At 50.5% G+C, this 21739-nt stretch overlaps 9 protein-coding genes across 9 annotated transcripts; 5 read left to right on the forward strand and 4 right to left on the reverse strand.

Annotated features, from left to right (window-relative positions):
• Window positions 1–646: 646 nt before the first annotated feature.
• F9C07_2061697 (putative dimethylaniline monooxygenase) lies at window positions 647–2763 on the reverse strand (the record flags this gene model as incomplete). Its single annotated transcript, XM_071508657.1, has 6 exons — window positions 647–1113; window positions 1179–1545; window positions 1616–1752; window positions 1957–2114; window positions 2176–2388; window positions 2444–2763. 6 exons carry the CDS (start codon window positions 2761–2763, stop codon window positions 647–649), a joined length of 1662 nt encoding a protein of 553 aa, XP_071365387.1.
• A 430-nt stretch (window positions 2764–3193) lies between these two features.
• Window positions 3194–7508, forward strand: F9C07_39 (putative 5-oxoprolinase; the record flags this gene model as incomplete). The annotated part of the gene is made up of 8 exons (XM_071511149.1): window positions 3194–3236; window positions 3291–3476; window positions 3542–4703; window positions 4762–5861; window positions 5925–6031; window positions 6090–6368; window positions 6422–6623; window positions 6688–7508. The coding sequence occupies 8 exons, from the start codon at window positions 3194–3196 to the stop codon at window positions 7506–7508; spliced, it is 3900 nt and encodes a 1299-aa protein (XP_071365388.1).
• A 318-nt stretch (window positions 7509–7826) lies between these two features.
• Window positions 7827–9122, reverse strand: F9C07_40 (uncharacterized protein; the record flags this gene model as incomplete). Its single annotated transcript, XM_041284463.1, has 1 exon — window positions 7827–9122. The coding sequence occupies one exon, from the start codon at window positions 9120–9122 to the stop codon at window positions 7827–7829; it is 1296 nt and encodes a 431-aa protein (XP_041141795.1).
• A 631-nt stretch (window positions 9123–9753) lies between these two features.
• On the reverse strand, window positions 9754–12634 carry F9C07_2278542 (synaptic vesicle transporter; the record flags this gene model as incomplete). The annotated part of the gene is made up of 2 exons (XM_041289130.2): window positions 9754–12491; window positions 12545–12634. 2 exons carry the CDS (start codon window positions 12632–12634, stop codon window positions 11187–11189), a joined length of 1395 nt encoding a protein of 464 aa, XP_041141793.2. The 3' UTR covers window positions 9754–11186.
• On the forward strand, window positions 10532–10957 carry F9C07_41 (uncharacterized protein; the record flags this gene model as incomplete). The annotated part of the gene is made up of 2 exons (XM_041284448.1): window positions 10532–10684; window positions 10739–10957. The coding sequence occupies 2 exons, from the start codon at window positions 10532–10534 to the stop codon at window positions 10955–10957; spliced, it is 372 nt and encodes a 123-aa protein (XP_041141794.1).
• Window positions 12635–13135: 501 nt separating the features above from the next.
• Window positions 13136–15779, forward strand: F9C07_2248557 (uridine permease/thiamine transporter/allantoin transport; the record flags this gene model as incomplete). Its single annotated transcript, XM_071510046.1, has 5 exons — window positions 13136–13886; window positions 13981–14051; window positions 14130–14366; window positions 14466–15212; window positions 15309–15779. Exons 1-5 carry the CDS (start codon window positions 13787–13789, stop codon window positions 15777–15779), a joined length of 1626 nt encoding a protein of 541 aa, XP_071365389.1. The 5' UTR covers window positions 13136–13786.
• A 39-nt stretch (window positions 15780–15818) lies between these two features.
• F9C07_1000673 (Mss4-like protein) lies at window positions 15819–16929 on the reverse strand. The gene is made up of 4 exons (XM_041284462.2): window positions 16501–16929; window positions 16216–16415; window positions 16034–16164; window positions 15819–15956 (listed from the first exon to the last, which is right to left on the reverse strand). Exons 1-3 carry the CDS (start codon window positions 16648–16650, stop codon window positions 16035–16037), a joined length of 480 nt encoding a protein of 159 aa, XP_041141791.2. The 5' UTR covers window positions 16651–16929; the 3' UTR covers window positions 15819–15956; window position 16034.
• Window positions 16930–17407: 478 nt separating this feature from the next.
• Window positions 17408–19214, forward strand: F9C07_2060167 (amino acid transporter; the record flags this gene model as incomplete). The annotated part of the gene is made up of 4 exons (XM_071508642.1): window positions 17408–17495; window positions 17547–17870; window positions 17944–17980; window positions 18038–19214. 4 exons carry the CDS (start codon window positions 17408–17410, stop codon window positions 19212–19214), a joined length of 1626 nt encoding a protein of 541 aa, XP_071365390.1.
• A 305-nt stretch (window positions 19215–19519) lies between these two features.
• F9C07_1000757 (FAD-binding protein) lies at window positions 19520–21596 on the forward strand. The gene is made up of 2 exons (XM_041284447.2): window positions 19520–21537; window positions 21593–21596. Exon 1 carries the CDS (start codon window positions 19825–19827, stop codon window positions 21322–21324), a length of 1500 nt encoding a protein of 499 aa, XP_041141789.1. The 5' UTR covers window positions 19520–19824; the 3' UTR covers window positions 21325–21537; window positions 21593–21596.
• The last annotated feature ends 143 nt before the right edge of the window (window positions 21597–21739 follow it).

Consider the following 21739-nt stretch of genomic DNA (forward strand, 5'->3'; position numbering starts at 1 on the left):
CCTGGTCAGGCTTACTTACGATCGAATTAGAGCAATATATTATATGATATCAGCTTCTTAGTCTTCTAGGAGTAGGTTTACCATTCTAGAATAGTACATATATCCTTGATCCTGGGCTTTATGTTACAGGTTACTTGTTGAAGGATTGATAAGATTGTAGATATAAGCTGTAGTGTTCTTTTTCTTTTTCTTTTTCTTTTTCTCCTGTGGTGCACGAAGCTCGCTGTAGGGTGTTGATGATGTGCATTATGCGAGAGGGAGATAGCTTGTTACTAGTGACGGCGGACTAAAACTTATAGTCTTAAGTTTCAAGTATCTATATAGTACAGGGGTAGGGCCTCCTCAAATACTATTCTTCAGTAGCATAACTATTTTAGATTTATAGTGGTAGTGGCGGTGGTGTAGATATCCAGAGACTAGGCCCCAAGCTTAGGGGTCGTAGTGCCTAAAGCTATACCTTATCTGAAGGAGCTACACTACCTGGAGATAGAATAGGTTCCTTCAAAACTCAACAAGCGGTATGCCTGAAGTTGAATATGGTTGGACATATCCGTGCTATCTCAGTTTGCACCATTTCATCCTCTTCTTTGCGACTCTCCTTGATTACTAGACACTCTTGCAAGCATTCAGGAAGAACAAAGTATTTCTAATGAACCATGAAATCTTCAAAATCCTCATCGGGAAGATAAGCCCGTTCATTACCTTCCAAAGTCCCAAGGTACCAAGACATATCGCTTCCATCAAACTCGCGGGCGGCAAACCCGTTCCCAAGGTATCCGAACCGATTGGTAGTCGTGTATCGAAGATTATAATCTTCCCACCGGGGTTGTTTCATGGTTTCGAAGAAATGGATTCTGGAGCCAGGCCACATCATCACCTCACCATCGACCGTGCCCTGCTTGAACCAAGAACGACATGGAGATGTCCAAGCCGTACGTGGCATGAACTTTCTATGATGCTCGAAGAAGTCCGCAACTGCTTCCTCTTTGGGTTCGAAGGATGTGACACCCTCCGACGACATTTTCTCAAGTATCTGGAGGAAGTGATGAGACAGGGTTTCGGTGATTGGGAGGAAGCTTCCATGCCCATACGGGCCGAAGGGACCGTTGAAGACTGTTCAACCACGGTTAGCATATCGTGTCCCGAGGAGGAGATGAGGAAGCGTAAGGTGCTCTTACTGAGATAGTTAGGGAAATTCGGAACAGTGATAGAAAGGTAAGTCCTCGGAATGTCCTTCCACTGTTCACTGAGACTGCGTCCTTCTCGGCCAATTGTAGGATACGATGGCCGCCAACTGACATCAAAACCAGTGGCACATACAATCACATCCACCTCATGCTCAACACCATCTGTGGTCTTGATACCCTTGGGGGTGATCTCCGCAATGGACTGAGAAACGAGTTCAGTATTCTCACTGCAGAGTGCCTCGAGGTATCCGTACCCAGGAGTAGGTCTACGACAGCCCACGGCAAAATCCTTTGGCACTATCCATTCGGCGATCTCGGGATGACTGGCGAGCTTGGATCGCATGTCTTTTTCCGCATACTAACGGATTTATCAGTCTTAGGAGCTCTTCTTAACTGCTGAAAGCGTCGTATAGAAGTCGGGATCGTACCGCTCTTGCATTCGCCTGCTCTTTCGAGCCGTTAAGGATGAATCGGAAACGCGAGTTGAGCTCAGATTCAATCTTCTTACGATAAGCCAGGTATTTCTGAGGGTCGTTCCGAAGTATATCCTTCTGCTTCGCAGTATCTGAGAGCTGTTAGCTCATACTTCCTGGGTTTGACACAGGGAGCTATAGGAGTCTGACATTTGAAGTTGCTCCCTCCCTTTCCTGCGAACCGCTGACCGAATCCTGCAGTCACCCAAGAGGCGCTGCGAATAAAGCATTTCAGGGAAGACACCGCTATATTCACTGTTAGGGAAGGATCTCGGATTGATTGTCCGTGGACTCACTGGGTTGGATAGTCGGGACAATTTGGACTGCCGAGGATCCTGAACCGATCACGGCCACACGTTTCCCTTTTAATACCACTTGGTCATCCCAATGCGCACTATGAAGCATAGGCCCCTGAAAGGTCTCTCGGCCTCGGATGGCAGGCCATTTCCACTTGCTAGTCACAAGATCAGTCTCCGCTGTTGCCATTACATGGGCGAGACAGTAGTTTTACTCACTTCAAGACACCGGATGCGTTGACCAGGATGTAGCCTCGGTCCTCAAAGACATCTCCTGGATTGCCACCTCTTTGAACCCTGACATGCCACTGTTGGTCATGTTCATCCCACGTTGCGCCTACGACTCGGTGGCTTAAGCGAATATATTTGCGCAGTCCATATTCATCCGCTATTCCCTTGAAATACCCCAAAATTTCAGACGCAAGCGAGTAACTGCACCGGGTCACGTCAGCTCGATGTACTGATATCAAGACTTGGCCATACGTACAATGAGGTCCACTCAGGAGAAGGTGCCCATGAGAATTGATAATTGACAGAGGGAATGTCACATCCACATCCGGGGTAACGATTCTCATACCAAGTCCCACCAACCTCGGGATTTTTCTCATACAGCACCAACTCAATGTCCAGGGTGCTCTGATCAACATCGTGCGCAAAGTTTAACGCACTTGCGCCTGCTCCAATCACAATGATCCGGATCCTGCGACGAGAGCGACTCGGTTCATCGATGATGTCGTACGGCCCTTGGCATCTCGTACTGGATGCCTTTCGAGCCTTTGCTTCATGGTGATCAGAGATAGAGCCCATTGTGAGAAAGAAAAATCACGATTAGGTCTGACGCCAGGGTTTACCGTTTGAATGCTTCGTCTTAATCGAAATTGTCGAGTAGCGATCCGGTTCCATGACCTATTTATGGCTCTAGGAGATCTCAAGGTTGCTCCTTGGAAAGACCACTCTAGTGGATTACGCGTATAGAATGATCCTCGCCCGATAGATGGAGCTCCACCAGTCCACCTCCACCTGTAATGCTGGTGCTCCACCTCCGCCTCGGAGCTTCTCCATTCCACCTCCATTCGTTCGTGCATATATGATAGTATACTCTAGCTATATATCCGTCCTGAACAACTACAAGAAGAAAGTGGTTATTATTGGTAAGTACCGACCTCCAAGCCATATATAATACACATCATTCAAGCTCGAAACATAAGCATCGTTGTACGTCACATCTGGGATCAAAATGCCCAAGAGTACAGCCACGAAGCCATTACGCATTTCAATCGGTCAGTATGAAGCTTTGGAAGTTCCACATACCCGATTCTGAATATGGTGAGCAGATCGAGGCGGGACCTTTACGGATTGCGTTTGCAGAGTCGTCGACGAGGACGACATTATAGCCAAGATCTTGACCGTGGACCCGAAAAACTATGCCGATGCACCGACCGAGGCCATCCGTCGCGTCCTAGAGGAATATTATCATTCCACCATCCCGCGTGGAACAGAGCTCGATCTGAGAGACGTTGGTACGATTCAGTGTTTTCCCTGACAGCTTGAGACCTACAGCATTACTAAACGGGCTCGGTAACAGAATGGATTCGCATGGGCACAACGGTTGCAACAAATGCGCTACTCGAGAGAAAAGGCGAGCGGACAGCCTTACTGATTACCGAAGGCTTCAAGGATGTTCTTCAGATCGGAAACCAAAGCCGGCCCCATATGTTTGACTTGACAATCCGGCGGCCGATGCCCTTGTATTCAGAAGCCTTCGAAGTCCGAGAGCGAGTGACTGTGCACGCTTGCAGCGACTCGGATCTCCGAGTTATTCATTTGTCATCCCCTGAGCCTGTGGAATCCGTCACTGGGGCCTCCGGAGAGATAATCCAAGTGCTCCAGCCCCTAGATATAGCCAGCACGAGACTTGATCTTCAGAGGATTTACGACCAGGGCTTCCGCTCCCTGGCAGTGTGCCTGATGCATTCGTACAGCTTCCCAAAGCACGAGCTACAGGTCAGAGATCTAGCTCTCGAGATTGGGTTTGAAAATGTGTCACTCTCGCATGAGACCTCCTCGAGGCCGAAGCTCGTCCCCCGTGGTAACTCCACGGTTGTCGACGCATACTTGACACCAACCATCAATCGATATCTTCAACAGTTCACAGAAAGCTTTCCCAACATCGTAAATTCTCAGACGCGACTCGAATTCATGCAATCAGATGGAGGCTTAGTGCCTTCCTCCAGTCTTTCAGGGCTCCACTCTATTTTGTCAGGGCCAGCGGGAGGCGTTATTGGATATGCTCGGACCTGCTTCGATACCGAAACTCGAACTCCGGTGATCGGTTTCGATATGGGAGGAACCAGCACGGACGTTAGTAGATATGACGGCAACCTGGATCATATCTTCGAGACCACGACGGCTGGCATCACCATCCACGCTCCACAGCTCAATGTCAATACGATTGCCGCTGGCGGTGGTAGCGTTTTGACTTGGAGAGATGGGTTCATGTCGGTTGGGCCTGAGAGCGCCTCTTCCAATCCAGGTCCTGCTTGTTACCGCAAAGGTGGTCCACTGACCGTGACGGATGCGAATCTCGCGCTCGGCCGTTTAATCCCTGAGGAGTTTCCATCAGTCTTTGGTGTCAATGAGGACGAGCCATTGGACAGAGACATCGTTCTCGCTAGATTCAGGGAGCTAACTAAAGTGATAAACCAGGAGACGGGCATGTCACTTACATGGGCAGAAGTTGCAGATGGGTAAGTGATACCCACAATTGTATCTCATTGTCTTGTTCGCTAAGGACGATCTGAAAAGGTTCCTTCAAGTCGCAAACGCTGCAATGTGTGGTCCTATTCGGAGCTTGACCTTGGAAAAGGGCCATGACGTTGCAAAACACCATCTCGCTTCCTTTGGCGGCGCGGGTGGTCAGCACGCTTGTGCCATTGCTAGTCAACTTGGTATCAAACGCGTGCTCATCCATAAATATTCCTCCATTCTGTCAGCCTACGGGATTGGGCTAGCAGACGTTGTACATGAAGAAGAGCGAGTCTGTGCGAAGGCCTTTGATGAGTCTACCATTGATTTCATTAATGCTTCCCTGGACAACCTCGTCGATTGTGCGCGGAGCAACAAGACTATGGAGCCATTCAACAATATCCAAGCTGGCCGCTTCTTAAGCATGAGATATGATGGCAGCGAGACCTCGATCATGATACCGTGGGATGACCCCGAGAGCGACGCGAAAGAAGCGTTTGTCAAGGCACACCATCAGCAATTCGGATTTACTCCTGTGGACCGTGTCGTGTATGTGGACACCATTCGCGTCCGGGCAATTGGATGCAGTGTTTTCCATGAAATCTCTTCCTCTCCCCAGGTCAAGTATCCCTTGAATTCCAAGTCGGCTACGACCACGGCCACTCCAAGCTCGAGGGTTTCCACCTATTTCAGTTCGGTTGGGTGGGTGGACACGCCTGTCTATCATCTGGATGCTCTTTCTGAAGGAATTCAGATTCAAGGACCCGCTATGATTATTGACAAAACGCAGACGATCGTCATGAGTCCAGATTCAAAGGCAACCATCGCTCAAGATCTTTTGATCCTTGACGTAGATTCACCAAGCCCCAAGTCGACCAGTCCAGAAGGTATCGACCCGGTTCAGCTTTCCATATTCCGGCATCGGTTCATGGGAGTAGCTGAACAGATGGGCCGGGTTCTGCAGAATGTCAGTACCAGCGCGAATATCAAGGAGCGGCTAGATTTCACTTGTGCGATCTTCACGCCGGAAGGGGACTTGGTTGCCAACGCTCCTCACGTACCCGCCATGATTGGAAGTATGGCCTTTGCCGTGAGATCACAGATTGCGGAGTGGCAGGGAAGGCTGCAAGATGGCGATGTGTTACTGTCCAATACTCCCGGTGCGTGCCCTAACTTGTTCTAATCAGAATTCAGCGTCGAAGTTTCTTCTAACAGTCAGTAAGCCTATGGGGGTGTTCATCTCCCCGACTTGACGGTGATTACCCCGGTCTTCGACTCCGCTGGGAAGGATATTGTATTTTGGGCCGCGTCGCGCGGTCATCATGCCGATGTGAGTGTCTTTTAGTTTCGCATTTCGTCAATATCACGTCCGCTAATTCTTTCGGTAGGTGGGTGGCGTACTCCCCGGCTCGATGCCACCAATGTCAAAGCTTCTCGCGGAAGAAGGTGCTATCTTCAATTCTCATCTCCTGGTTCGTGCCGGTCACTTCGATGAAGATGAGCTCCGTCGTGTTCTATGCGTCGAGCCAGCACGTTTCCCCGGCAGTAGCGGGTCCCGACGTTTCCAAGACAATGTCACTGATCTCAAGGCCCAAGTTGCTGCAAATCACTGTGGTGCTCGTCTCATGCGACGTCTCATCGAAGAGTATTCCTTCCCGGTGGTTCAGGTATTTGTCAAGCATGTATGCGAGATGCAAGATAGGTAGCTAATCGACAATAGGTCTACATGGGTGCCATTCAAGATTCTGCCGAGCTGGCTGTGCGCAATCTCTTGAAGCGTCTCGCGCATGAGCGCAGCGGAGAAGACATATCTGCTGTGGACTATATGGATGACGGTACCCCGATCCAGCTGAAGGTCACGATTAATCCGACAGATGGGTCTGCCATTTTCGACTTCACAGGCACAGGCCCAGAGGTATACGGTAATTTCGTTCTATACCCTTCGGTTCAGTGTGCAGATCGAGATCTAATGCGAGCTGATGACAGGAAACTGGAATGCTCCGATTGCCATTTGCAATTCGGCGGTCATTTTCGCCCTGCGGTGCATGGTCAATTCTGATATCCCACTCAACCACGGGTGTATCAAGCCAGTCCAAATAATCATTCCGGACGGATCACTCCTACGTCCAAGTGCTGAAGCAGCTGTCTGCGCCGGCAACGTGTTGACGTCGCAACGCATCGTAGACGTCATATTCAAGAGCTTCAAGGTGTGCGCCGCAAGCCAAGGATGCATGAACAACCTGACCTTCGGCAACGACGGCGAGAATGGATTTGGATACTACGAGACCATCGCCGGGGGCAGCGGCGCAGGCCCCAGTTGGGCGGGAACCGGTGGTGTACACACGAACATGACCAACACGCGAATCACCGACCCAGAGTCTCTCGAACGGCGATACCCAGTTGTCCTGCGGCGTTTCAGTCTTCGGAGAGGAAGTGGTGGTGCGGGCATGTACCCAGGTGGCGATGGAGTGATCAGGGATATTGAGCTGAGGCTCCCCATGTCCGTGTCGATTCTTTCGGAACGACGGAGCTTCGCACCGTATGGGATGGCAGGTGGAGAAGATGGTCAGCGCGGGAAGAATACGTGGATCACGAAGGCTGGTCGCTGTATCAACGTCGGCGGTAAAGGTTCGATCCGGGTTCAGCCTGGCGATCGGTTCGTGATCGAGACCCCCGGTGGTGGTGGCTATGGACCCCCTGGGGAGCTGGTCTGGAGCGAAAGGGACGAGTCGATCGTCATGCCCACATTTATACCAGTTGCTAATGGCAGTGTGGCTGCGAATCGAACCCTGGCCGAACAAGTTTAAGACTATGGATACTTGTCCTAGGGGTCCTTATATTCTAAGTGTAATGCATAGTACGTTCGATTAAACTGACTCGTAGACATTAAGACATTATCGAAGTCCCCACGGAGGCTTCTCGGTGAAAGGCACAATGGAAGCTGAGCGCAGAAGATAGTAAGGAGTAAATAGTCAGAGGAGGCCCCTTGCAGTATGATATGACCTCCAGAAAATAAGGGCCAGTGGGTGACGGGAACCTCGACTTGTTGTCGCGCTACATCTGCTTCGAGTCCCACCCCGACATGGTAGCTAGCCTGCAATCCCATCCCAACACCAGCATGTTACTTAGTGCGCTCTGCCAATATGGTCATCTTGATGAGGTGGGAGTGCCCCTGATGCGGTCGACGGCGGGACAGCAGCCTGTGAAGGATGCTGCAAAGCCTCCGGGGACGCTTCTGCCATTTCCAGATCTCCAGCACTGCGTCCAGCGGTGGATCCCTGACGCGAATCCGGCGCCACACTCTGCGATGGACTGGGAGTCAGCAGGCGGGGTCCGGGGTTCTTTCCTGGCTGCTTGCTGGTCTTCACGCGTGCTGGCGCCGGGCCCAGCATTGGTGGGTATTTGAACCGGAATCCCCACACAAAGAACAGACGCAGCTTCGTCCAGAAGCCCATAGCATCCCATCGCTTCTTCAAGATCTCCGCGTCCGCCTGGGAGCGGGCGCGATAGCCCTTGCGGAAGAAACACAAAAGGAGGAGGCTAATCGGAATCACGGTGAGAGACCAGCAGACGGGCAGACCGCGCCGAGTTTGCCAGCCAGTCATCAGGCGGCGGAACCGAACGAATGCCTCAATAAATCCGAGGATCAGAAAGAGGCCAATCCAGCCGATGGTGAGAATAAGGGTGAGGGCCAACGGGGAGATACCCATATAGTAGTCGTCAAGGAACCAGTTATAGTCGTCGTCGTAACCGTAGTACCCGCCGTAGGAACTTCTGCTGTAGGAACCCTCTGTGCTGGTGTAATAGCACTGTGCGCCTGTGTACAGGGAGGTGGGTCGGTTATAATAACTGAGGGAGTCGAGACTGCTACTGGGGACCTGGGTCGGGTCGACATAGACCACGTCATAGGTGTAAGTGGTCGGCTGGAAGGGTTGGCTGGAGTCGACCGAAATTGAAGTCTCCGTGGCGGTTCGAGGCAGCAAGTTCTGCACTACAACGGGCGGACTCACTGGGACGGCAGTGGTCTGGGTCCATTGTGTTGCGCAGCCCGTCGGCGCTGAGTAGGTCAGATAGACCTTGAAGATGGTGTAATGGGAATTATCGCGGTAGTAGGGGTAACGATCGTAGTCATCGAGAGACTCTCCTACGCCGGTGGGATACAGCTTCTGGATGACGGTAGCATCTCCTCCATAGTATCCGGTGCCGATGGAGGTGATAGTCGAGACTGCCTCGGGCAAGGAAGTGGCCGTCGGAGAAACTTCCTGGATCGTAGTTATAACCTCACTACCGTAGTAATAGGCTTCCGTGACGACAGCCTGTTCATAGTAATCCGTGACAACCCACGGGACGGCAACAACGAGTGAACACAGGTGGGTACAAATGACAGACAAAAACAACATAAACGAGTGTGAGGGCGCCATCCTGAGTGGTCGCCTGCAATGGTTGCGCAAAAATCTCCCTCCCTCTCTGGGACGCAGTCATGGTGGCACTCGTGGCTTTAATACTACTACCAAATGAATCAGTGGCCAAAGGCAACTCGAGCCTCATGACCTCGCCAAGCGATGTTAAAATTGCTTCATGTAACATGGTAGCATTGAGGGCCTGTCAGAGGCTGATAGTGATTGGCAGGGTTTCAACCCTGCCAGGGTCTAGCAGTCGCCATGAAGCTTTAGCTCGCGCGCTACGATAGACTTCTTTTGCTGAAATAGGGTTAGATTTGACCCGTGCTGGACAAACATAGACGAACTACGCTCGAGTGAGCTAGTGACTCTTCTTTTTTGGGCCTCATTTCTCCTATTTTACCAGTCTAGTCCGTGTGACATGCAGTAGTGGTTCGAGACCAGTATGGCCAGTCGTTAGTGTGGGCTTCGCTTCTGGAATCTGATGGCGATACTAGAGAGAAAGAAGACTAGGAGGTTGAACAGACTTTCCCTGGCCATACTGTTTGCCGTGTTTGCATCACCCTTGAACCCCCTGGATTGGGTTTAGCTTCGGTCTACGCCGACAAAAACAATTGGAAATCAATCCCAGCAAGTGACATCTGGTTGATACGGAGCACTAAGAAGTACACTAGTCCGTCCAGAGCATGGTTGATCTAATTGTGGAGATACTAGCGCGCTTTGACATCAATTGGTCATATCACCGAGCGTTTGCCATCGCGGACAATGTCCGGGTTTCTGAGATTTGAGAGAACGTTGGCCACCTGAAAGTCTTGAACGAGCATAGATAGCCTACAACACCACCACAGATTTGTGTAGTATTGAAATTTGGGTGCGCAGGATAGTTATTTGCTTTCAGATTTACGTTGGGCATGTATTCTATCAACCACTTTCCGAATCAAAGTAGGTGATATGGTATCTCAACAAAATATATAATCTGTGATGCATAGACATCGAACATTTGTTCAGATAGTACTTTAATTCGTACTTAGTACGTACAGTCCACTCAGGCTGTACCATCGACCTCGGCAACTATTCTTCAATATTTCACTTTCAACCTACATTTTTGACCATATGTACAGGAGGATCAACCATATAGGGGATATTTCGTGATGCTTGTCAATTGATTTCCTTTGCCCTCACGTCCGAATGCGGGAATTCATCAAACAGTGCAAACAGCCTCCACGGAGCCGAAGGAATTGCCATTTTCGGTAATCGCCGGGGAACCATCTCGTTTGCCCAAAAGGGAAATTGGGGGATAGAGATTCAAATCGGTTAATAGTTGCGACAGACCAAAATGTCCTTGGAAAGTATAAAGGTGATGAGAGTGAAAGCGAAAGGTCAATCTGCTTTGAAGCAAAAACATCACTACACAGGCTTCGGCAGCAAACATGTCATCCACACTGGTTCAGTCCGTCGAACAAAGGTTGAATCTTCGGGCGTATGGGGGAACAATTAAGGATGTGAAGAGCTTGAAACCCTCCACACTGAACATCTCACTGGAGGAGCTAAGAAGATGTTTCAACGAAGATGGCGTTCTATGGGTGAGTCTGGTGAATTAACAAATATCAAGAGGCAGCCATCCTAATATCACATAGGTGAAAGGCCTCATCAGCCGGGATTTGATCAACAAATGTCGTCGGGACTACCTGGAGTTCGTTAACCAGGGATCAGGCATGCTAAAGCCTGGCACCGATCAGGAAGAAGGTATCTCCTCTGGGAGCGACTGGAGAAATTTTATTCTTCCTGGTGGTACCCGTCTTGCACTAGGTCTCGAGGATGAAGGACAACCCATTAGGTTCATATGTCAACTGTAAGTCAAGAAATGCAAATTTTCGTTCGACAGAGGCTGGTGCATTTGGAATCGCAAGTTGTTCAATACGTCAATAGCTGATGTTTCTGGAGCCTATAATTCTTGTCACTGGTATATACAACCCCTTTAGGGTTAAGAGACCCTTGATTTGGCGCAATGGTGGTCCTGAAGCACTCTTTCTGCAATCGAATTTTTCGCTATATCCATCGATATATTCAAGCCTCTTCCGTAAATCATGAGGTATCCTCCAGCCCTTTAATTGACCGTTTATTTCGCCAAAGTCCGCCCCAGCAGAGGACCAGGACACAGCCTACGGAGAAAGCCGCCAAAATGATCGCTTCGATTCCATACCCGAGTCCATATCCAAGATGCTCTACCAGATTGGGACTCCAAAAGGGTACTGTGAAAGCAATAATCTGCCGCACAGTATTGATGAGCTGAAGCACTGAGCCCGATTGAGAAGGCAAACAGTCCACGCAATAGGTTTTCGATGGCGTTGTCACCATCTGAAGGCCAAAGTTCGCCACTGCAAAGCCCATGCATGGCCCCATCCAATGTGTGCGGTATTGTAAAGTCAGACCGAAGATCAAGATGCCTGCTACGGCGATCAGAAATCCTGGAAGACCGACAATCAGTCGACGCTCCAACCGTTGCGCGGTTCCACCGACATCTCCAACAGTAGCATTGCCCCGCTCCCGTTTCATGACCCAATCACTCCCTGGGCCAGCTAGCTGTTCGCCAATAAGGGCTCCAACCAATGGGCCCAAGAAAAAGAGACCCTGTGCGACGGCGCCAAATCCGTATATCTTTTCAAGTGCAATTGGCACAATCGTGGCCAATCCCACAGAGACAATCGCAAAGGTGACGCCATACGCGAACGCCACGAAGACGATATGGGGAGCTTGGAGAATCAAAAATGGCTCTAGCACTTGTTGCAGTCGTAGCTTCGCATTTCCGGATGTGCGGTGTCGATATGAAGTCTCGGGACAAGTCAAGATGAAAGCGATCGACTGCACGGCATTCATGATAGCAGTGAGCCACAAGGTCCACTGCCAGCCAGCATAGCGCACCACAGGCCCGCCGATCACTCCACCGAGCGGAGCCCCGATCGACACCATTTGCGCCCAAATCCCATTTTTGCGACCACGCTGTTCTTCCGAGAAGATATCCACCACAATCACGCCGGGAAGGACGAACCCCGCCGAGATGCCAAAGGACTGGAAAACACGGGCAGTCATCAGACCTCCATTTGTCTTCGCGAACCCTCCGCCCAGCGCCGCGAAACAAGATAACAATGTGCTGGTAATCAGGATTGGACGGCGGCCGTATGCCTTCATACAGGCGATCCAGAAGAACGGAGCGAGTCCGAGGAAGAGGACGTGGACGGCGATGAAATATGTCGCTTTTTGTTGAGGGATTCCCAATTCGAGGGCCACCGCATTGGTTCCGGGGATCAAAATGCTGCTGGTGAAACCGGGACAGACCGCGAGGAAACTGCACTGAATCAAGATCAGGTGCTTGCGAAGCCAGGACCATTTCTAGGGCGGCATCGGGTTAATCCTGTCGTCGTGGAAAGCTAGGCGCGACGTACCATAGGGGTATCTTCCCGATCTTGTGCTGAGAGGGAACAGATCTCGTCTTGCTGCGTGCTGTCCATAATTCTTTCTTCAGTACTCATCATAAACCCTTCCTTTGTCACCCAGAGTCATAGTCTGGGCGCGACAATCCTTCCGGTGACTGGCTGAAGGGGTAGAGTAAAGGTCTAAATCCAACCAGCGAGCAGGTTTGCGGGCGCGGGAAACGAGAAAATAATAAACAAGACAGAATAATATCCCATCGAGATTGTCTGGGTCGTCGATCGACAATGGCTTCAATACATTGCGCAAGGCGGACAAAATAGGGCAATGATGCACACCTGACCTTCCTAGTTAGGAAGGTGGTCATAAAGTCCCCGACAGCTTCAGAACCAACAAGATGGATTTCATGAGATATATCGTATGGCAAATAGTTAAACAACTGGTTATATTGATATATTTATTACTATGCAAGAAAGAATAAAGTTCAACGGCGTTCATACTTCTAAAGATAAGAATACAATTGAATGAGAAATTATTGTAACTTTGAACAATATTAGATCTAGAGATATACTATCTATATCAACCGTACATTTCTAGATAAATTGGGCACCTATATACTTCTTGGTCAGATAGTTCCTGAGGTAAGATCATATAGATAGAACCGATCAAACAATTCTTCCCCGACAACTTTTGGCAGAAAATAACAATGTTCTGGACAAAGAGCGGCTTGAGATAGAGAAATAAGAAACCATTGTAGGTGTTTGTGAAAGTTCGATGTAAGGAGAGAAAGAGAGAGGGTGCTCTGCTGCCTGAGGCCACCCTACATTCCAGGTTAGTCCCGAACAATCGATTCAGTCGGCTTCAGACCAACTTCCACGGCTTGATATGAAAGCCACTGCAGGCAGGAGGGATCAACATTGGGGTTGAAGAGAGACTTGAGCTCTTTCTCCTGAGATTTGGACTCTCCCCTCAATGGCGGTCTGGGATTTGTGCGAATGGTTCCCTATTGATGATACTAGCCTCGGTTCTAGGGGTTCTGATTTAGCTTCCACTACGGCGTCGGCCGTCTGCGGGGTGGATCCTGAATGATTGATGCTGATCTTTGTCTTTGTCTCCATATAATGCGGGGTATCAATCGACCAGTATGTTGGCACGCATTTCCTGGCACCCTCAAATAACGTGTGGTGCGCCAGGCCTCACTGCAGACTTCTGTTTCTCCCTCATCACCCCTTCGAAACGTTCCATGACATACAACAATGTCACTGCTAAAAAGGTCCATCAATATACTGCAGGTGCCGACAGAGCCCGGTCTGACGACGGCAGAGTTGATGTTAACAAATGAAGATCTAAGGCCAGGTTAGCACAATCAAATAGATTCTAACACATGCTTTCATAAAGCGCGCGGAAACCTTGTCAATGAAGCACTGATACATCAAGATAAACCTTGCAGTCGAGCCAGAGCGCCGCCAATGGAGATGGCTGAACTTCGTAGCTTTCTGGATTGCAGATTCGTTGAATGTTGTATGTTAATACCCCAGAGCAATCCAATCAGGGCAATCCATGCATTAGTTCTTAACTTCATATCCTTCAATGTACTAGAATACATGGATGATCACCTCGTCCATGATTGTGGATGGACTATCCTGGTGGCAGGCCTGGCTCTGCGTCTGGATCGGTTATACAATATCGGGCATCTTTGTGATTGCCATGGGCCGCATTGCAACCATCTACCACATTCCGTTCGCAGTAGCCAACCGAGCATCCTTTGGCATATGGGGCTCCTTCTGGCCGATTCTAAATCGCGCGGCCATGGCTGTAATTTGGTATGGCGTTCAGGTATGTGCTGAGTCGCAGATCGCCAACGCTCTTCTCTAACCACTTTCTTATAACAGACATATCTTGGAGGTATGTTATGCGATTCTTTTCTCTTGCCAGATGATGACGAATTCTGGGTTAGGGCAGTGTGTGACTCTGATGATCCAGGCCATTTGGCCCAGCTACGTGAATATCCCCAATAATATCCCCGCCAGTTCAGGCGTAACCACCATGGAGTTCACCAGCTTCTTTCTGTTCTGGCTGGGGTCGCTGCCAGCTCTTTGGTTTCCTATCTATAAGATCCGACATCTCTTCACGGCGAAAGCTTACTTTTCACCCGCCTGCGCGATTGCTTTCTTCGTCTGGGCGATTGTCCGCGCTCATGGACTGGGTCCTATCATCCATCAGCCCAATACTGCACAAGGAAGTACACTGGCATGGGCGTTTGTGAAGAGCATTATGAACTGCATTGCTAATTTCGCTGCTTTAATCATCAATAATCCTGACTTTAGCCGATACGCAGCCAAGCCAAACGATGCGGTATGGCCACAACTGATCACGATTCCGGTAGGCTTTGCTGTAACCTCGTTTATCGGAATCATGGTTACTTCATCCTCGTCGGTGATCTTCGGCCAAGCGGTCTGGAACCCTCTCACTCTGCTAGGAATGTTCTTGGAGGATGCCAGTTCGGCGGAACGGTTCGGCGTGTTCGTTATTGCCGCTGGCTTTGCATTGGCTCAGCTGGGAACAAATATTGCAGCCAACTCCGTATCCGCTGGAACCAATCTCTCGGCCTTACTCCCTAGGTTTTGCACCATCCGCCGAGGAGCCTATGTGTGTGCAGCTATTGGCCTCGCGATGTGCCCGGTATGCATCTTCACCGTCTCTCTTGACTCATATTATGATTTCAAATTCCATTCGCCCCTCCCTTGGATTACACCAGATCACTGACAAACCTTATAGTGGAACCTGGTAGCTTCCTCCAACAAATTCACGGTCTACCTGTCATCCTATTCGGTATTCCTATCTTCGATCGCCGGGGTCATGATCAGCGACTACTACCTGGCCCGTCGAGGCTACCTCGAACTCCAAGCTCTCTATAGTGCAGAAAGAAACGGCCCGTATTATGGAACCTGGGGTGTCTCCTGGAGGGGCTATACGGCCTACATATGCGGCATCCTAATCAACATCGTTGGGTTTGCTGGCGCCGTTGGTGCAAAGGTACCGGTGGCCGCGGAATACATCTACAACATCAATTATCTGTCAGGATTCCTGGTGGCTGCTGCGATATATTGGGCCTTGGCCAAGGCGTTCCCCATTCCATGCACCAGTGAGACATGGAACGAGGTGCCATATTTAGGAGAGGCTATGCATGCTGATGGAAAGGTTATCGCAGAGGCGACAGAGGTGGAGGATGTAAAAGCAAAAGTGTAGGACGCCTCGCCACATGGTGCCGGTGGATTATGGTTTTAGCCATTCGCCGTCCACTGTGGTTGCTGGACTGGTATCTGGACCATTGTATGTGATGATCTTGGAAATATGATGTGGCACTCGCCTCGGTGCTCGTTGAGAACTCTCGATGGGCGCATCGATCTCAGTCTTGGGTGGAGTCTGTGCGCATACTCTTGTGAGATATCAGCTTGTTATTGTGGCATGCAGTCACAGCAAAGAATGAATGATTACCATACTTTATCCCTTCGTGTCCGAGCTTCCAGCATCTGTCGGCATGATGTCGTACTCCTTGGCTGACTGGCACCCTGCAAAGTAACTAGGACGTCGCTTTGCAAAACATTCCAGCCCTGGCTTGTAGATTTCGAGGCTTCGCAAAAGTCAGTAATGTATTGAACCCTGGAGAGCCATCACGTCTTACCCGTTTTCGATCAGCACTGGTCTTATGACGATGTACTGGCGGTCGAGGCTGTAAGGTATGGTAAATACTGTGCATCCACACCTCTTGCAGAAATGCTTTTCCTTCGCACGACCGCTTATAGTGCCCTCTGTGATCGTGTAGCAGGTAAGGAGAACGTCCGGATCGTGAATGGTGACGTTGGACGAGGCATAGCTTGCTGTCTGCAGCCGTAAGCATAGGATACGCAGCCTCAGGTAGAAGGGGGGTTTGCAATTGAAAGATGCAATAACCATATCGTCCACTCACAATCTGACAGGGTCCCCCGGCTCCAATCGCACAGTCACTGCAATAGCAGCAGAACACATCCTCCGGGGGACCTTTAACGGTGAACCCGACTCCTTTACAAATACACACTCCGGTGTGGATCATGGTGTGTTCTTCTTCGCATGCAGACATCGTACTGGGGTAGATGGAGAACGAAGTAATGAGGTGTTTAACTCATGTAGAGGTACATTATAATCACCATGGCATAGAGTAATCCTTCAAATTATCGCAAATGGTCATCCCACCGGAGCTGTTGAGAACTTTAATGGGCTCAACGCATGGATAAGTGTTAGACTTTTTGGTTCCACTCTCTTCCATCCATAAGGTGCGAAAGTGCTCTCATTTTGGTTTCCTCTTTCGGACGGATTAGGGTGAACTATGTCGGGCTAAAGTTAGACTAAATAGTAGTGGGTTTGGAGAAGTTATCGCCGAAGATAAGGAAGACCCGTGTGGTTCAAACGCGGGGTAACAGGTGACGTTCTCCACACTCTAGCCCTAAGCGACATCTACAACATGCCTGTTGCTCAACATCGGAAGCGGGGATGCAAAGTGGCCTCAACAACAGAGTTGCGGGGGAGAATCGCCAAGGCATTTAGATCTTGCGCAATCTGTTGTTGAGGCAATTGATTGCCGGGTCTCTTTTCGTATCAGAGCCATGGGAGCCAAGGGAGCCAAGGTAGTATACAGATAGATCGGCAGTCATGACGTCGCGGAAGTGACCCTGAAGCGATGAGGCCCAAAGCGGGAGCAGAGTATTTAATCTCCAGGTTTCTATCTACAATCCTCCTAAGAACCGGACTCATCGCTGATATGCAACCGATTGCTGGGTTGTTAACTTGTATTCTTTCGACCTCCCCCTGCCCAGTGCGACAACCAACGTACATACACGATGGAAGCGGATCTTGACTTGAAGATGAAGGAGGACCCACAGCTGGCCGAGACGAATGTCCAAGACGGCCAAATTGATAGTGGGGAAGGTCTTCAACGACGACTCGAAAACCGACATGTTCAACTGATCGCCATTGGAGGCTCCATCGGAACGGCCCTGTTCGTCACTATCGGCAATGGCCTCGCGGCGGGTGGCCCAGCCAGTCTGCTCATTGCCTACGTTCTGTATTGTGGAGTACTCGCGTGTATCAACAATTGTCTCTCGGAAATGATAGTCCTGCATCCTGTGTCGGGTGGCTTCATCCGTCTCGCTGGCAAGTGGGTGGATGACGCCCTCGGTTTCATGGTCGGGTGGAATTTCTTCCTCTACGAAGCTCTCATGATCCCCTTCGAGATAACCGCCATCAACCTGATCCTAAGCTATTGGAGAGACGATATTCCGGTCGCCGCCGTCTGTGCGGCGTGTATAGTTCTTTTTGCGTATGACCCCAGAGCGACTACCCTCTTCCTGCCCGGCCTTTCCACACTCCCCCAAAGCGACTTTTGTAACATATTCTGCCAAACATACTCCCCTGTGTGATGTTTATTGGGTTACTGGCCCCACTGAGAACCCAAGCTGAACATTCAATAGTGCTATCAATGCTCTCGCCGTCGCGGCGTACGGAGAGGCCGAGTTCTGGCTCTCCTCCGGGAAGGTCTTACTGATCTTCTTGCTATTTTTCTTTACCTTCGTTACCATGGTTGGTGGTAACCCGGCTCACGATGCGTACGGTTTTCGTTATTGGAGCGATCCAGGTCCCTTTGCCGAGCATCGAACTGCCGGTAGTCTAGGTCGTTTTGAGGGCTTCCTGGCTGCCGTTTGGTCTGCTGCTTTCTGCATTGTTGGGCCCGAGTATATAGCAATGGCCGCTGCCGAGGCCAAACGCCCTCGGATCTTTGTGAAGGCGGCCTTTAAAACCATCTATTGGCGGTTTGGTTTATTCTTTGCTCTCGGTGCCCTGTGTGTCGGTATCGTGCTTCCGTGGAACGACCCGACTCTGCAAGCTATTCTTGCTGGTGAGAGCAGTGAGAAAGGAGGTGGCGCTTCTCCCTATGTCATCGCCATGTCGAATTTAAAAATCCGCATCTTGCCCGACCTCGTCAATGCCCTACTTATCACGTCGGTATTCTCTGCGGGCAATACCCTCACATACTGCGCCACTCGTTCCCTCTACGGTATGGCCCTCGACGGCCGAGCACCTAAAGTCTTGAGCAAGACGAAGAACGGTGTCCCTATTTACGCTTTCCTCATCGTCATCTGCTTTCCATTCCTGTCTTTCCTGCAGCTATCCGACAACTCGTCACAAGTGTTAACATGGTTAGTCAACTTGGTTACGGCCGGTGCCCTCATTGACTATCTAGTCATATGTATCACGTACATCCAGTTCCACCGAGCATGCAAAGCACAAGGCATTGACCGAAAGACCTTCCCGTACTACGGCTACTTTCAGCCGTACTGCTCCTACATCGGTGCGGTATGTATGGTCCTGGTCTTGCTCTTCTACGGGTATACCGCGTTCGCGCCGTGGAGTGTGGAGGTTTTCTTCCAGAATTATACCATGCAGCTTATCGCCCCCATTCTGTATTTCGGTTGGAAACTCGCTCACCGGACGAAAATACTCAAACCAAGGGATATCGACTTAGTATGGGATCGACCCATTGTGGACTCGTACGAAGCGACGTTCACCAGTCCCGCCCCAGGGTTCTGGACGGAAATGATTCAAATGTTTGGGTTTAAGCGGCAGCAGGCAGAGCAAGTTGATGCTTGAGAGCTGCGCTTACTGAGCTGGGGTTCCTAGTGTGACTACGGGATGGGTCTGGAGTGTTTATCCTGTATGAAATCGGCCCTCTTGTTTACCTAGAATAGAATGTTATATTTCATTGAACTATAAAGACACAGTATTCGAAACTTAAGATTGATAGTTCCTTCAGCTGAACTTATTTCGAAATTGTCGCCATGCAGAGACCATCTGAGCAGTTAACAAGATCATCGAGCATGGTATCTTGAGCCTGAGAGGCATAACCCTAAGGAGCGATACTTCAGTATGTCCAGTATATACTTAAAGATGATCGGCCTGGTATGGCTACAATGGGAAGGCGGTCATGGCTAAACAAGATCGACATATCTCATAAGCATTCAACTTCAAGCAATTAAGCGTCCTTGCCATCACTAGAATCAGTATCTTGACTCCTAGTCACTGACTGTAAATACACCGACTCGTTCACCAATGATGTCTCCATGTCCTCCCTTCCGGGTGGGCCCGAACGCTCTCCGCCTTTCCCCGACCCACCAGCTCCAGCTGCTGGCGGGAAAATGCGACCGTCCAACAACTTCCAGAAAAAAAGTGCGACCACTACCAGCAGCACAATTCTTCCGCCATGGGGCTGGCACGCCATAAGACGGCGGTCTCGCGGATCGCGAACAGTATCCGGGGCTTCTACGAACGCAAGGAACCCTTCCGAATCAACCACGGCTCGACCAACAGCACGCGACCGATCCGCCGAGACCGCGAAGTCGACATTGGCGACCTCCGCAATGTGTTACACGTTGATCCTACCACGCGAAGGGCGCTCGTCGAGCCCAATGTCCCGATGGACCGACTGGTGGAAGCCACCATGAAATACGGACTGGTACCGCCGGTCGTGATGGAATTCCCAGGGATCACCGCAGGCGGCGGCTTTGCGGGCACGGCCGGAGAAAGTTCCAGCTTCAAATACGGGTTCTTTGACAAGACGATCCATTCAGTGGAGATGGTCCTGGCGGATGGCAGTGTGGTAAAGGCGTCGGAGAGTGAAAATGCGGATCTCTTTCACGGCGCCGCCGGTGCGGTAGGCAGTTTAGGCGTCACGACCCTGATCGAGCTGCAGTTGATCGAGGCAAAGAAGTTCGTCAAGGCCACATACCATCCACAGCGGAGTATCAGGGACTCGGTACATTCAGTACACGAACATACGTTGAACGACCGGAATGATTATGTCGATGGGATCGTCTACGGGCCGGAACACGGAGTAGTGGTCGCGGGTGAGATGACCGACGAGTTGCCCTCGGCGGCCCAGGTGCAGACGTTCAGTCATGCCTGGGACCCGTGGTACTATCTCCATGTGCAGGAGAAGACGCGAGCGACGCAGGGCCCCGTCTCAGATTACATTCCACTAGCCGAGTATCTTTTCCGCTACGATCGGGCCGGCTTCTGGGTGGGACGGTCGGCCTTCCACTACTTCCATTTCCCCTTCAATCGACTCACGCGCTGGTGGCTGGATGACTTCTTACATACTCGGATGCTGTACAAGGCGCTGCATGCCAGTGGGGAGTCGAGTCGGTATATGATCCAGGATCTGGCGCTGCCATACTCCACGGCCGAGTCCTTTATCGATTACACAAGCGAGAAGTTGGGCATTTGGCCCTTGTGGCTCTGTCCGCTAAAGCAAAGTCCCGCGCCGACATTCCATCCGCATGAGACCACGGTGAAGAGTGAAGGCTTCACGCCTGGCCAGATGCTGAACATTGGTGTATGGGGATTCGGACCCAAGGATCCGGATACATTTGTCGCCGCGAATCGGGACCTGGAGCGGCGATTACGGGAGTTGGGCGGCATGAAGTGGTTCTATGCCCACACATACTATAGCCAGGAGGAGTTTTGGAAGATCTACGATCGCGACTGGTACGATGGCTTGCGACGGAAGTACAACGCGGAAACCCTGCCCAGTGTGTATGATAAGGTGCGCATCGACGTCGAGGCCGATCGGAAGGAGCGCAGCGAGTCGTGGAGTCGCAAACTGCGCGACATTTGGCCCCTGGGTGGGCTTTGGGGAATTCGCAAGGCAATTCAGAGCAAGGACTATTTCATCCACCGAAACTCGGAGTGGAAATGGAAATAAATCATGTATTATATGTAATATAGACCAGCGATCCACCATGTATTAATTCGATAGACCCGTTTGATAGACGGAGACAAAAGCCTGGCAAATACCCATATCGCATTTACCTGCACGTCTTCCCCTTGGCAAGGCCGTGTGGACATAGATATAGAAGGATATCTGTGACCTTGATTGTGCTATAGAATCCATCCTCGCACCTGTTGGTTTGTAAGTGTCGGTGTTGCTTCCCTGTTTTTTCGATCTTATGCTGACCACCATTCCTAGAAAGTGATATCCAAGGAAATCTGACGCGGGCCAGTGGGTCTACAGTCCTGTTCCATACCAATAACATGCACTATTTCTATACCAATTTTGGACCCCACGTATTCTCTACGCTTATAAATTCCAACGTGGAAAGGTAGATGATGCTCCGTGC

The sequence above is a fragment of the Aspergillus flavus genome, chromosome 1, assembly GCF_009017415.1.
Source record: "Aspergillus flavus chromosome 1, complete sequence".
Lineage (NCBI taxonomy): Eukaryota > Fungi > Ascomycota > Eurotiomycetes > Eurotiales > Aspergillaceae > Aspergillus > Aspergillus flavus.